The following is a 14,990-nucleotide window of genomic DNA, read 5'->3' as shown; positions in this document are numbered from 1 at the left end:
TTTTTCTGTAGAGAAATAAGAAAATAAAACAATATCTTTAAGAATGATGGTAAACTGGAAACATACTCAGTAACCTTCCTTATCTTTATGGACTGCAACTGACAATTCTGCAGACTGTCTGGGATCTTATAGAACAAAATGGAAGTAGCAGCATAGTAAACGATTTCCATTTTGTATTTTTTGTATAGGTGTATATATATATATATATATATATATATATATAGACTTGTGAGGCTTTACTTTTACATATCAAGGGATCACTATACAAGAAATAAATTATTACCCGAATAAAACATCTGATAAATAAAATAGAAAGAACTTAAATATTTTAAAGCTGTCTCCCCAGCCAATAAACAGAACATAGTCTTTGTTTTTTTATTTTTTAAAAAAGAAACAAGTCCCTTTGGTTTTGCCAGTCAAGTTCTGTGTCTTATCCTCTGTGCCATTCTAGTTTACAACCTCAAAGTTTCCTCTTTTATACCACTGCATATCCTTCACTCGGCGTATGGACTGAATCTGGGGTTGGCTGCCTCCCCAATTGTTCCAGTGTTTGTATGGCCCAAACTCCATGAGATACTGATATCCTCTGTATCCTGGATACTGGTACCCAACCCATCTGATGAAAGAGGAAGAATAATTCGCCTTTGTCAAAAATCTTACCTACACATCATTGAAACCATGATGAACTATCTCCTAAATATGTAAGATTTCCTTTTGTTAGTAAAATGATGGTATTTTATGCAAAATATACTTATTACCTGCATTATTTTAATTAAAAATGACTTAAAATGCAGTGAATATTTAATTGAAACATTTTAACATAACATGAATAATCTAAACTATAGCATATAAACAGTACACTATCTGACAACTACACTGTTTCTCTGCAAAGTGATGAAACTGCAATTTTAATAACTATAGTCTATATTTCATGCTACTTAAAGGGACAGTCTACACACCTTAGTCATCGTAACGTCTTACCTTATATTAAGCTACAAATAGCCTCCTGCACCCATTTCTATATCATTCAGCAGGAACAGTAAAAAATATATTTTAAAATGAATACTGTTTCTGGCCACTGTGAAATGGCTGCCAAGCTCCACCCACTGATGGCATCACGATCTAGGCTGCATATGGCATCCAGTCACAAAAGGCTCACTAGCTGGATTCAACAGACTGTCAATGCTATTCAGCAAAGTGCCTAGATGCAGCTACGGTTATGATGCCATCAGTGGGCGGAGTTTGACAGTCATTTCAAAGTGGCCAGAAACAATATTAATTTTAAAATATTTTTTTTTTACTGTTCCTGCTGCATGATATAGAAAGGGGTGCATGAGGCTATTTGCAGTTTAATGTAAGGTAAGACATTAAGATGGCAAAGGTGTAGACTGTCTCTTTAATGTATCTTAATTTTTAACTTGAAAACGTTCTGTAGGTTATGGTAAAATGCATGTTGAAGTAAGTTTATACACATTTACTGCAAATGTAAAAGTAAATTTCTGTACCCATTCCCCATTACTTACGTTCCACCAAGTACTTGGACACTTGCCACCCTATCCTGGAAGCCATAGGACCACAAGCTGGGTATGTCTTCATCACAAACTTCCATCTTTCTACCTTCAAAGTTCGCACATTCATAAAGGCAGATTTTGTAATCTTGTGTGTCCTTATATTTAAGAAATAATATTAACATAATCAACTTTTAGTAATAAATATTTCCATATAAAATAAATGTGTTTAAATGTACACAATCAGTATGTGATATGGTGCAGTGTGCACACAAAACCCTTCATATACATACATATTTACAGGGAACACACAGTTCCCATAGACCGCTATGTAAAGGCACCTGCCCATTTTAAATCCTCAGAACTGCTTTTTGCAGTTATTTTATTACAAAATAAAGATACTACTATCTTTATTTTTTTAAATGAAATATATTACACTGTATTTTGGGGGCTTTTGGTGGACATTTATAAAATTAACCAATGATCTGATCTCTGGTTAATTTTACAAGCGCTAATTGCTATCACAAGCTCATGTTAGCAGTAATGGTTGGTTATTTATTGCGTGGCCGCAAATGGTCAAATTTGCCCATTTGCAGCCGCTCGATAAATTAGTGCTCCACTTGTATTCTAGCCCTAAATAAGTTTAACCTTTTAGGAAATTTAAGGCAGGTTGTTGGGCCTATAGTTCTTATCTGCTGTCAAAATCTATTTTTCTATGTTTCTATTTTAGCTATTTGGCTGCCAGTAGCACATACAGCAGTGATTGTATACCCAATTTGGCTGCCAGTAACTTTCAAAAAGCAATGATTATAACTCTTGCTACTAGTTGCACACATGCAGTGATTTGACCACCAGTGTCTGCCAGCAGTGCACACAGAGCAGTGTTTGTACACCTCATGGTTGTCAGGAAAAAACACAGAGCAGGCATTACCCTCAGTAGCTACTGGTAACACATACAAAGGCAATGTTTAAAACCCATTTGATTGCCATTAACACATAAGAAAGTGATAGAAAAAATAACTGACATTTAAACGTCCAGTTTTTGTTTAGGTTTTACTGGACTGTCCATATGAATACCAGACACCTGTCAGCCCTGCACTAAGCTTTGCAATCTGGGGGAGCTTTTTTTAAGAAAAATACATGCACAATTATATAAATAATTTTATAAAATGTATTTCAGCAGCTTACCATTCGGACTGGGCGTAGAGACATTATTCTGTCAGTCCGGAAGCAGTTAGACCAGGAATCCCAGCGAGGGTATTCTCCTTTCTCTAAAACAAACATCTCACCACAGAAATCTTTCTGCTCATAGGCTACCCAGCTGTAGAAAATCAGAAGGGACAATGTTGTGAGAGCTGTCCCTAAGACCAATGCATAGTCAGAACAAGTCAAGTTTCAGTTTCAATGCCATTTTTTGGCTTTCTTTGTATACTGAAAGCAATAGTTTAAAACTGAAAAAGTAATATAGGGACAGATTCTAATTATGTAGAAAAGTTTTGTCTTGACAGTGTTTGCACACGATTCCCCATTAAAGTGTATGGTGATTTTTTTTTTTTTTAAGATAGTTCATTGAGGTACTTTTTCATCCAATTAAAATTTACCTCACAGATACTTATTCAATAGTGGTTTAAGCTCCTTTATTTACTCCTAAAGTATAGGTCGATTAAAGGGATAGTAAACCCCAAAAAAATATTTTATGATTCAGATAGAACATACAATTTTAAACAACTTTACAATTTAATTCTATTATCAAATTTTCTTCATTCTCTTGTTATCTATTGCTGAAGGGACAGCATTGCACTACTGACAGGAAGCTGAAAATACATATTTTGCCAATTACAAGAAACACATGTGTGCAGGCAACAATTAGCAGCAGCTCCCCCTAGTGTATGATATGTGCATATTCATTTTTTTAAGTGTCTTAAAATGACATGCTCTATCTGAACCATGCAAGTTTAATTTTAACTTTCCTATCTCTTTAACCAGTGGCTCCCCCATGTTGATTAAACTTTCTGTACTAAAGGTAGACAGACTCAAAACCTGATTTGTAGTTATACCCAGTGGATGTGTTTGGCAACCATATAAAATGCAGTTACATTTCCCATGATCCATATATAGAGTTATAGGGTATAAGTTCAAAGAATATTTAAGAAATCCTTGAAATATATATGAATATAAAAACCTACATTTTAAAAGAATTTAAAGCTATCATCTTGCTAGCAATGTTTGGATTGTTTTGCAGTCTAGGGGCTAAGCCTCTTGGGTATTTTTTTTATCTTATTTTACTTTTGCCAAGTGGGGAAAAATATAAATAGTCTCCTACAATGAACAAGCAATTACTATTTAGAATGTTTTTAGGGTGTGAGTTCTGGATTCTGCAATATATACTCCTGCCTCTTTGGGGCAGTAGATAAAACAAATTTTCCAGAGTTAAATTACAGGAAAAAAACATAATAAATAATTAAATACATTACCATGCATAAACAATTTATAGGGTATTGAATTTTTATTTTTTTATCCATTTAAATCTATTTTTATCACTGACAAAGATAAGTATATAAAGCAAAGTTTTAGCAGAAAACACATACATGTACATTTACAATTTAAAGTAAAGTATCAAAGAGGTGATTACATAAATTAATTTAAGATTGACACTCAAGTCAAAATTAATCTTTCATTATTCAGATAGAGCATGCAATGTTAAACAACTTTCCAATTTACTTCCATTAACAAAATATTCACAGTCTTTTTATATTTAAACTTTTTGGGTCACCAGCTCCTACTGAGCATGTGCAAGAATTCATAGAATAAGCATATATACATTTGTGATTGGCTGATGGCTGTCACATGGTACGTGTATGCATTTGTGATTGGCTGATGGCTGTCACATTGTACAGGGGGAATTGTCAGAAAAATAATCTACTATTAATTTGAAGTGGTCCTTTAATGTTCCATCAAACAAACTTACGGTCCACATTCTACTCGAATAGACTTTACATGTTCAAAGCCACGATCACACAGGTTACGGCATTCAGAACCAAACTCTACCCGCCGGCCTTGGAAGTTCTCATACTCATAGCAGATCAACTGTAAGTTTAAAATGGTAGAAAATGAACAAATAATAAACTTTCTTTAATTTTCTTGAAATACTTCGGCTCACATTGTAGTGTTTTGTAAATCTTAAAACAAAGAAAAGAAAAGATTCATCCTAATTAAACAAATATTGAAAAGCTGAAAACTGATATAAATATAAGCAACCCTACTTCAAATGGATATGGGGGATTTGGGGTAACTATAAAACAATATATAATATTTACAGACACGTTCTTCTGTATTTCTAGTAACTTGTATATTTTCTGTAGATGTTTGTAGAGAAGTATCTAATACTCCATGGGAGAAAGTCCCATTATTTTAATGCCATATTTACAAGTAATTTGACTCTATTATGATTACGTACCTTGTAGTTTTGCACACCAAGTGATGAGTGGCTGCCAATACTGCCTTGAGCTGAACTGTGAGACATCTTTGAAAACTGTAAAAAACAAACAAAAGTTATGTTTTAATTGTGTTTCCATAGGTGCTTACTGCAGATTCAGTTTGTAATCCAAAGCCACACAAACAGTCTTTAAAGGATTTAATCTGAAGTGTGCGCATAATTAAAGGGACACTGTACCCAATTTTTTTCTTTTGTAATTCAGAAAGAGAATGCAATTTTAAGAAACTTTCTAATTTACTACTATTATCAATTTTTCTTCGTTCTCTTGCTATCATTATTTGAAAAAGAAGGCATCTAAGCTTTTTTTTTGGTTTTAGTACTCTGGACAGCACTTTTTTATTGGTGGATGATTTTATCCACCAATCAGCAAGGACAACCCAGGTTGTTCACCAAAAATGGGCCGGCATCTAAACCTACATTCTTGCATTTCAAATAAAGATACCAAGAGAATGAAGAAAATTTGATAATAGGAATAAATTAGAAAGTTGCTTAAAATTTCATGCTCAATCTGAATCACGAAAGAAATGTTTTGGGTACAGTGTCCCTTTAATTGCTGTGATAGCCTTATGCGTCTCTTATAAATTCCCAACATTTATCCTTATTACCTCTAGTGGGAGTCTATTCCATCAATCAACTACTCTTTTTGTAACCAAGTGCTTTTGCAAATTTTGCTTTAAATAACATTGTTATAAGTCCTTTAATATAATTGAAGGTTCCTTTCATATCACCTCTCTCCCTTTTCTCTCACAAACTATACATAATGAGACTATGGGGTCAATTTATTAAATGCTGTCCGCATTTAACATTGCACAAGCATTTCACAAGAAATGCATGTGCAATACTGCCCCTGCACACTCGCTAGCAGGGGGTGTCAATCATCCTGATCGTATCGTATCGGGATGTTTGCAGTCCGTCACCTAAAAGGTGGCGGAGAAGTTAAGAAGCAGTGGTCTTACAACCGCTGCTTCTTAAGTTTCCTTTCTGGCGGACCAAAAATGATGGGGTATTGATGCAGCATCCGCTGCTTGTTAAATCGACCCCTTTATATGTTTCCTTTTCAATTTTTTTACCTCATATAGCATTTAAATGGCGTTTCTTTAAACAGTTTCAGGATCTGCATCCTTGGTGTTCAAGGAATTAAGCACCTTTTCTGTAAAGTAGTGTTTATGCAACTTACCCCAGAACAACATCATGACCCCTTGTTTTGGTGTTGCTCTTTCATCCTCAGCTTTATAAATCCCTTAATATACCACTCCCCTTCTCTCCTCTAAGCTATACAAATTAAGGCAATTACGTATTTCCTTTTAAGTTTTATTTTTCAGATCATTAACCATTTTACTAGATTCCCTTTAAGCTGTTCCTTTTGTATTTATATCCTTCTGGGGAACATAATTGTATGCAATATTCAGGATGAGACCTAACTGGTGATCTGTGCAGTAGCATAAGAATCTTACCCTTTTGTCTGCTGCTCACATCTTTTCTATACAACCAGGTATCCTACTGGCTTTACTAACTTTTCACTGATTTTAAGGTTGATTATTTCTTCCACAAATGACTCAATAAGCATAGACAACAAGCTGAGCTACAAGTTTTTTGGACCATAGCTGGTCTTCTAATGGTATTTATATAAATAACATTCCTAGTAGAATGTACACATGTAAAGTATTCAGCCGAGACCTTTATTCTCACTTTTTGGTGTGGTCATTGAAAAAATGTAATAGGGCTTTTTTTAATGTGCCTGTAAGTCTTGATATGCAGTCACAATGTACTGCCTATGATCTGGTGTGAGGTACATATGTTCCTTTAGAAAACATTATTTCAATAGTACTTTTAAAGTTCCCTACATCTGTATCTAAAAACTATAAAGTTTCAAAAGCAATATTTTGTAAAATGCTATAGAAAAACAATAAATGAGAGTTACAATGGATATTTGTGATTCTCTACTGGCTGTTCAAATTTGTTTTTTATTGACATTAACCCTTTTGTTACTAATGTAACATAGTAAGGAAAAAGATGTACATTTTACTGAGAGATTCTTATAGTTTATAAAGTTTCCTTATACTGCAGTAAACAGGGACTACTTAGGCTCAAACAAAACCAAAAATAGTTATTTTAGTTTAAGGTACCAAAAAGATTACAGTGCTACAAGCTTCAGGATGCTCTTTATATATTGCGGTAAATATACTGCACTTTGTCAATTCTAATGCTTTTCAGTTTTTTTTTTAGTAATTTAAAGATACTACTAGTCACCTCAGTTAATATTAATGACATAAAATGTATTTCTGTAATACTAACTTTCCTTTACACAGCCTAGAAACCAATGAAGTAAAATTGTAAGAGAATAGAATTAAAAAATGTATTAATTCACTAAATATCCACAAAACTTTTCTTTTTTCCTGGTTTCACCCTCATCCACACAATGTATAATATATATATATATATATATATATATATATATATATATATATATATATATTAATTTGCTTTGCATCACAAAATAAAAAGGATTGTATGAGTCTATTTGAGATTCAGGGACAGCATATGTTGTCTATCTAAATGATAGTGACATTGTGAACTCCATTTGTAAATGACAATCATTTATAATAATAATATTCTCAATTTTCAAACCTTAAATTGCAGAGAAAGTTCCCTGACCTATATTCACCAAAGTAAGACAAAAATCTTTCTGATTCATATGTTAGTGAGTGCTTTGTTCACAATTTAGTAACATGCTCTATAGAATAAAGGAAACAAATTGCTTATATCACTGAAAAAGCTAATCGTATGAAAGTTGCTCTGAAAGCAATACTTGAAATGCCTTATTTTATATGCTTATTCCAAAGCAGTTGCTAAAGATTTATATTTCAACTTCAGCTTTACCTTGACTAATATATGAAATGAATAACTGTACAGTATGGACACACTGCGAACAGTGTATTTATATAGAGCCAATGTGTTATCTTAATAGCCCCTTATTCTGTTACTTTACTAAGATGTGTTCTGGCAAATTAAAGAGACATAAAACCCAAAATGTTCCTTTCATGATTTAGGCAGAACATACAATTTTATTCCACTTTCCAAATTACTTCTATTATTTAATTTGCTTCCTTCCCTTGTTATCCTTTGCTGAAAGGTTTATCTAGGAAACCTCAGGAGCAGCAAAGAACCTAGGTTCTAGCTGCTGATTGGTGGCTGCATATATACACTGATTGTCATTGGCTCACCCAGGTGTTCAGTTAGAAACCAGTTGTGCTCCTTCATCAAATGATACCAAGAGAATGAAGCAAATTTGATAATAGAAGTAAACTGGAAAGTTGTTTAAAATTGTTCTACTTAAATCATGAAAGAAAAATGTTGGGTTTCATGTCCCTTTAATTCCATGCATATTTATTTCCAACTAAAGTCTTAAATAAAAGTGAATAATGAAAAGTTAATACTCACAGCAACACAGGGACTGATCCACTGAGAGAAAGGATTGGTATCAGGCCAGGTCCCCACCCCACCAATTTATACTCCATAAATTTGCTTGCACTAAATGTTTTTTTAAGTTGTGAAGGAGGAGTTTTCACTGAATGAGTGAATGAGTCCATAGAGCTCCCTATTTTAAACATAAACAAGTTACAAGCTCTGTGGGGTCTGTGAGGGGAGTTGTGAGCTGACACTGCTTATTGTTTTGTTCTGACAGGAGCATTCAGCAAAAAACAAAAGGGCCAATGAGTGACACATATTGCTGATTGTATCTTTAAAAAAACTGCTGACCACACTGGCTGTACAGTTTGCAGCTTCATTACCTCACATTTTTTTTCTTTTAGGGATTTAAGAGCTAAGTAAACCAACAGTAAAATGATCACTGCCACATTGGGACAGCTTAAAGGGACATGAAACCCCCAAAAAATATTTCATGATTCAGATAGAGCATACAATTTTAAACAACTTTCCAATTTACTTCTATTATTTAATTGGCTTCCTTCTTTTGTTATCCTTTGCTGAAAGGTTTATCTAGGTAGACTCAGGAGCAACAAAGAACCTAGGTTCTCAATGCTGATTGGTGGCTGCATATAAATACCAATTGTCATTGGCTCACCCAAGTGTTCAGTTAGAAACCAGTAGTGCATTGCTGCTCCTTCAACAAATTATACCAAGAGAATGAAACAAATTAGATAACAGAAGTAAATTAGAAAGTTCAAAATTGTATTGTCTATCTGAATCATGAAAGAAAATGTTTGGGTTTCATGTCCCTTTAAGCTTAGGCCTATGACTGCAAGGCTTTATTTACAGGCCTTGTGCTAGTTAATGTAATACTCAGCAACCACCAACTTCAGCTGACAGCAGTCATTTAAAGAGGCAGGATGTTATCATGGGAAATAGAGAATTCAATTCACCTAGCTCTAAAACTGATGTCAACATTTGAAACACATTTACATTACATTATAAGCATACAAAATATTTTCTAAGTGTGGCATTTAAAGCATTTTTTTTACTTTGGTGCATTTTATGTGACACCCCTGATTTATATATATTTCTATGCCTGTGACACCAAAAGGATATCAGTAGTAATGTAATACAATGATGTAAACATACAAAGTGTACACAATTCACTGAAAGCCTTTCCCTACCACTGTGCTTTACCAGTTCCTAGGATATTTTAGCCAACTTATGGCTCGTTTCCATTAATTTGTTTATGGTCACACATCGAAAAAACTGCTGTCGGAAGCCATTACGCTTATCAACAGTTTCTGATGGCGCGTTTTCCATCATTTCCAGAAAAATATTGTGCACTCCAAGTAATAGAAGGCGAAAAGTTAAAAATTTCACCCAGTTTCCATTAAACACGCAAACAAGTAAAAACCCTGTTGTTAAAGTCTCAAACATTACTGCACGCTCAAGTAGATGTAAAAGAGGAAAAATACGCTTCTTGAGGCTTCTTTTCCATTGAGATCTTACAGTTTGGAAACAATGCAAGCTTTTCTCTTTTTATATTCATTTTTATATGTAATATTTAGTGTAGTCCATGGCAGGTTGGAGTTAAGTTCTAAATTATATTTCAATATGTTATTAATTGTACATAATAATTTGATATTACTGGTTATGTGGAAACAAATTCAATTACAATAGGCAGTTAATATTGAAATAATTGACTTTTGCTTTTCCTCTTGCTGATTATATTTTGCTACCATGGATGTCTGCATAAACCCCATTGATCCTCTTGTCGTATATTTACTGAATTTCTCATACAAAAATAATGATTTTCAAATGCTTATGACAAATTTAACTATTTAATTTGGCTAAAATTTGTAAGTTTCTTGGTACAATATTTACTATAAAAACACTGAACATTTCTGTCCATTAGTTTGTCGTTTCTATAGATGAGGAGATGTTAAAATTTAGCATGTAGGCCTTTTATAATTATCAAGTCTATATTATTTCTATAAATGTACTATATGTTATTGATTTAAACATAAATACATGTGAAAGGAGATCATTTAAATGTAGAGCTTTTCTGTGAATATATTTTGGGCCAGATTACAAGTGGCTCGCTATTTTTTTCCTCACTCGCACACAAACTTTTTCGATACTCCGGCAGAATATAATGATTGTGATGCAACTCAGCAAGTTGATAATAGAATAATGTATTATTCACAGTTCTCCTCTCAGAGCGCTTATAAGAACAAATGTAAATGTACACTGTGAACATGATCACCAACTCGTGTAGCTTCAGAATGCTTCTGATACTGTGCTTCACATTAAGCAGTATAGCCTCGGCCTCCACAGGCTAATCCCCATCAACGCTTTTCAGCAGGTGTGCTTTTTTCAAGATGGGCCTGTGTTCATAGAATCCTCCTTTTATACAGCTGTTTTGTGTCAATTTCCTTCATCTTAAAGGGGCAGTCACTATTTATTGTTAGGGCTGTTTTTTCCTTCTTTCATTTAGAGGTGTGAACTTAATACATTTACTTGTCAAACATTTGCGGCCTAAACAAGCTCTAACGTGTCAAACAAAATAACAGTCAATTATACCAATAAAATTTGACTTAAATTTAATGCTTGAAAGTAGTTCAAATATGGCATAAAACAATAAAACACAGGTAAAAAAAATTAAAGCTAGTAATTACGATATGGTTATTTTGCTACTATTTCTATTTCTATTACTGACTGAGTTGAGATCCAGTTCTACATTTAGACCGAAGGGTTCTAATGTCTTAAAGTTAAAAAATAATTGTGCCTCTTCTCTTAATAGTTTGTTTGTCAGATTACCCCCTCTCCAATCTTCCTGAATCTTTCTTACCCCCCTCCCAGTATTTAAAACCTTTTGTGCTTTGATTGTGCCCCTCAAAGCCATGTTTAATATTATGTAAGTGTTCCCTAATCTTGTCTCTTAATAGGCGTGAGTTCTCACCTAAATATTGAGAGCAGAGGCTCAATTAATTTTTAACTTTAAGACATTAGAACCCTTCGGTCTAAATGTAGAACTGGATCTCACCTCAGTAATATAAACATAAATAGTAGCAATATAACCATATCGTAATTACTAGCTTCAAGTATTTTAAAGGGACAATCTAGTCCAAAAAAAAAAAACTTTCATGATTCAGATAGAGAAGGTAATTGTAAACAATTTTCCAATTTACTTTTATCACCAATTTTGCTTTGTTCTCTTGGTATTCATAGTTGAAAGATAAACCTAGGAGGTTCATATGCTAATTTCTAAGCCCTTGAAGGCCGCCTCTTCTCTCAGGGCATTTTGACAGTTTTTCACCACTAGAGGGTGTTAGTTCATGTTTGTCATATAGATATCATTTTGCTCACGCACGTGGAGTTCAGGTGAGCCAGCTCTGATTGGCTAAAATGGATGTCTGTCAAAGAATTGAAATAAGGGGGCAGTTTGCAGAGGCTTAGATGCAAGGTAATCACAGAGGTAAAAAGTGTTATTATAAAACAGTGTTGGGTATGCAAAACTGGGGAATGGTTAATAAAGGGATTATCTATCTTTTTAAACAATAAAAATTCTGGTGTAGACTGTCCCTTTAACTGTGTTTTATTGTTTTTAGCCATATTTGAACTACTTTCAAGCATTACATTTAAGACAAAATGTATTGGTATAATTGACTGTTATTTTGTTTGACACTTTAGAGCTTGTTTAGGCCACAAATGTTTGACTAGTAAATGTATTGATTATATAATCATAGTCTGAAATTTAATACAAGAAGGATTAAACAAAGTTAGAGTTCACACCTCTAAATGGATGAAGGAAAAAACAGCCCTAACAACAAATAGTGACTGCCCTTTAAGATGAAGGAAATTGACACAAAGCAGCGGTATAAAAGGAGGATTCTATGAACACAGGCCCATCTTGAAAAAAGCACACCTGCTGAAACGCGTTGATGGGGATAAGCCTGTGGAGGCTATACTGCTTAATTTGAAGCACAGTATCAGAAGCATTCTGAAGCTACACGAGTTGGTGATCATGTTCACAGTGTACATTTACATTTGTTCTTATGAGCGCTCTGAGAGGAGAACTGTGAATAATACATTATTCTATTATCAACTTGCTAAATGGCATCACAATCATTATATTACGCCGGGGTATCAAAAAAGTAATAGCCTTTTAAACTTGTGAAACAGCAAGAATTTTCAACTCTCATTGGAAGATAAAGGTCACCTGATTGGAGACAAAGGTGGGTGGTACTCTCACACGGCTAAGAGAACGCCGAGATGCCCACAAACCAACACGCTCATCGCATCACCCGAGGTATAGCAGAGAAACCCAGAAAGGGTTTCGGATTCTGGTGAGTGCTATAATTGCTGACTGTAATAACCAGTGGATATGAGGATTAAAACATCCCACATCACCTAGTAAACGAAAGGAAATGACTTGCATACATTAATATACTACAGTGGGGCAATCATATTGAGTCATTAAGAGACTTTAAAAGTGCATTAACTCTTTAAGAAAATACATTTGGACATTTTTACCTGTACCACCGGTGGTTTATTTTAATTTATTTTATTATGTTGTCACATTGTTGCATTTAATAAATATTTGTATAATATTCTATATTCTATGCGTGATTTACCTATTTCTATCAAATATTAGCTTTTATAGCGCACTCTTTTTATTTTAAATAGATATTCCTATATATATAACTGTTCCTTAAGTATAAATAAACAAATAAATAAACAACTCTTTTAATTTCCAGTAATACTATCTCTATACTATATCATCAATATCTGTATCTGCTAGTGGCCATAATGCATAATCATCATGGACAGGTTATCCTTTGGAAATAGGTACAGATATTATATGGTAAAAATGTGTGACTCTATATAGAAGTACAAACTATAACATCTTATACTATAGGCACCCAAACTTCAAAAATCTTAATGGGACAGCATCTAGTCTCAAAGGGAAAGCATCTAATCTCTCATTGTCATACATTGATGGATAAGAGTGAGTAATGTAAGGTATATTACTCACTCTTATCCATCTTACAACCATCGTCAATTGTTCCACTTGGAGTGTGGCCAGAAACTTCACATTTTCTTGCTTCAAAAGAAGCAATGCCAATCAATACTGGCATTTAGTCCTCCAGGATGAACTGTACTCAATGTATGGATCCACTTGGCTTCAAGGTGCAACTATTTATTTTTTCTGTCTCTTCCGTGCCTCAGGGGGATATGTGATCTATTAACATAAATCATAGATCTTTCACAGTGTGGTCCATTTCAAGCAAATGTCGTGCACTGGTTGATCTATTTCTCGTGCATGTTGTGCTACTCTAATAGCACTCCTGCGGTTTGCCATCTTCTTTTTTATATCATCGTCTGTCTTACCGACGTTGAATTTACCACAAATGCAGCTCAACAAGTAGGCAACAAATTTGGTTGAACAGGTGAGATGGTGTTGAATTTAAAATGTTTGATTATTATGTGGATGATGGAAGGTATTGCCCTGTATCATTGAGTTGCGAGTTGTGCAACTAGGGCATTTAAAGCATCCTGATTTCAATGACTGTAGACAATAATATTTCATATAGCAGTGCTGGGGATCTGTCAACATCAACAGGCCCTCCTATAACCTATTCTAGGGGGTTGCAGCTTGTGAAAGGGCAGGGATTGATCTGATGTAAGTAGACTCCAAGGATCTTTCAATGATTTCACCCGAATATCTACTACAGGGGTATATGTTGTAACAAAAGTTAATCAGTCATCCTGTTTTTGAGTCACCTTAGTTTCCAAAAGATTTGCTTGTGTGGTCGCCAATACCAATTTATGAGCATTGTTAATGATGTCAAAGGGGAAACCCCTCTTTAAGAATTTAGTAGACCTGTCTTTCAATTGAACTTGGACTTTATCCCTTGTTGAATTGTTTCTCATGGCTCTAAGCATCTGAACTTTCAGTATGGCTCTGATCAATGACCTTAGGGTGTCAACTTGCTAATAGAATTTAATTTCTATCAGTTATTTGTTACACAGTGTGAATTCCAAATGTTGATCTCCCTTGAAAATGTGAAGGTACAAAAAGTCCACCTCCTTCCTGCTGCAAGTCATCTTGAATTTTACAGGTGTGGGTAATGCATTAAGTTGTTCGACCCAATTTTGTAAAGCTTCTTCTTCACCCTTCCATATTAACAGGATGTCATCAATATATCTTCTGATATCTTCTGTAAATGGAAATATAAGGATGGTCATAGACTTTCATCACCCTCTACTCATAGTCCTCCGTATACAGATTGGTGTAAGATGGGGCCACATTGAACACTATTGCTGTTCCAGTATTTTTTGGGGAAATAGTTGTAGGTCAGGCATAAATGTAGTATATTAATGATGTAGTCACACTCTGGTCCTATGTAGGGGTATTTCAGCAATGCCTTTTTAATTGCTTCCATACCATCTATTTGTGTGATGATTGTATAGAGACTTGTAACATCCATTGTGATGAGTAAATCATCACTTTGTAAATCTTGAATGGTTGCAATCATCCTAAGAAT

The 14,990-nt window shown here is 34.2% G+C and overlaps 1 protein-coding gene across 1 annotated transcript; it reads right to left on the bottom strand.

Annotated features, from left to right (window-relative positions):
• Positions 1 to 421: 421 nt before the first annotated feature.
• On the bottom strand, positions 422 to 14,691 carry LOC128652284 (beta-crystallin B3-like). The gene is made up of 6 exons (XM_053705224.1): positions 14,563 to 14,691; positions 4,966 to 5,040; positions 4,477 to 4,595; positions 2,697 to 2,829; positions 1,524 to 1,666; positions 422 to 616 (listed from the first exon to the last, which is right to left on the bottom strand). The coding sequence occupies exons 1-6, from the start codon at positions 14,689 to 14,691 to the stop codon at positions 448 to 450; spliced, it is 768 nt and encodes a 255-aa protein (XP_053561199.1). The 3' UTR covers positions 422 to 447.
• Between the last annotated feature and the right edge of the window lie 299 nt (positions 14,692 to 14,990).

The sequence above is a fragment of the Bombina bombina genome, chromosome 3 (assembly GCF_027579735.1).
Source record: "Bombina bombina isolate aBomBom1 chromosome 3, aBomBom1.pri, whole genome shotgun sequence".
NCBI lineage: Eukaryota > Metazoa > Chordata > Amphibia > Anura > Bombinatoridae > Bombina > Bombina bombina.
This window is presented reverse-complemented; position numbering and strand designations above follow the sequence as displayed.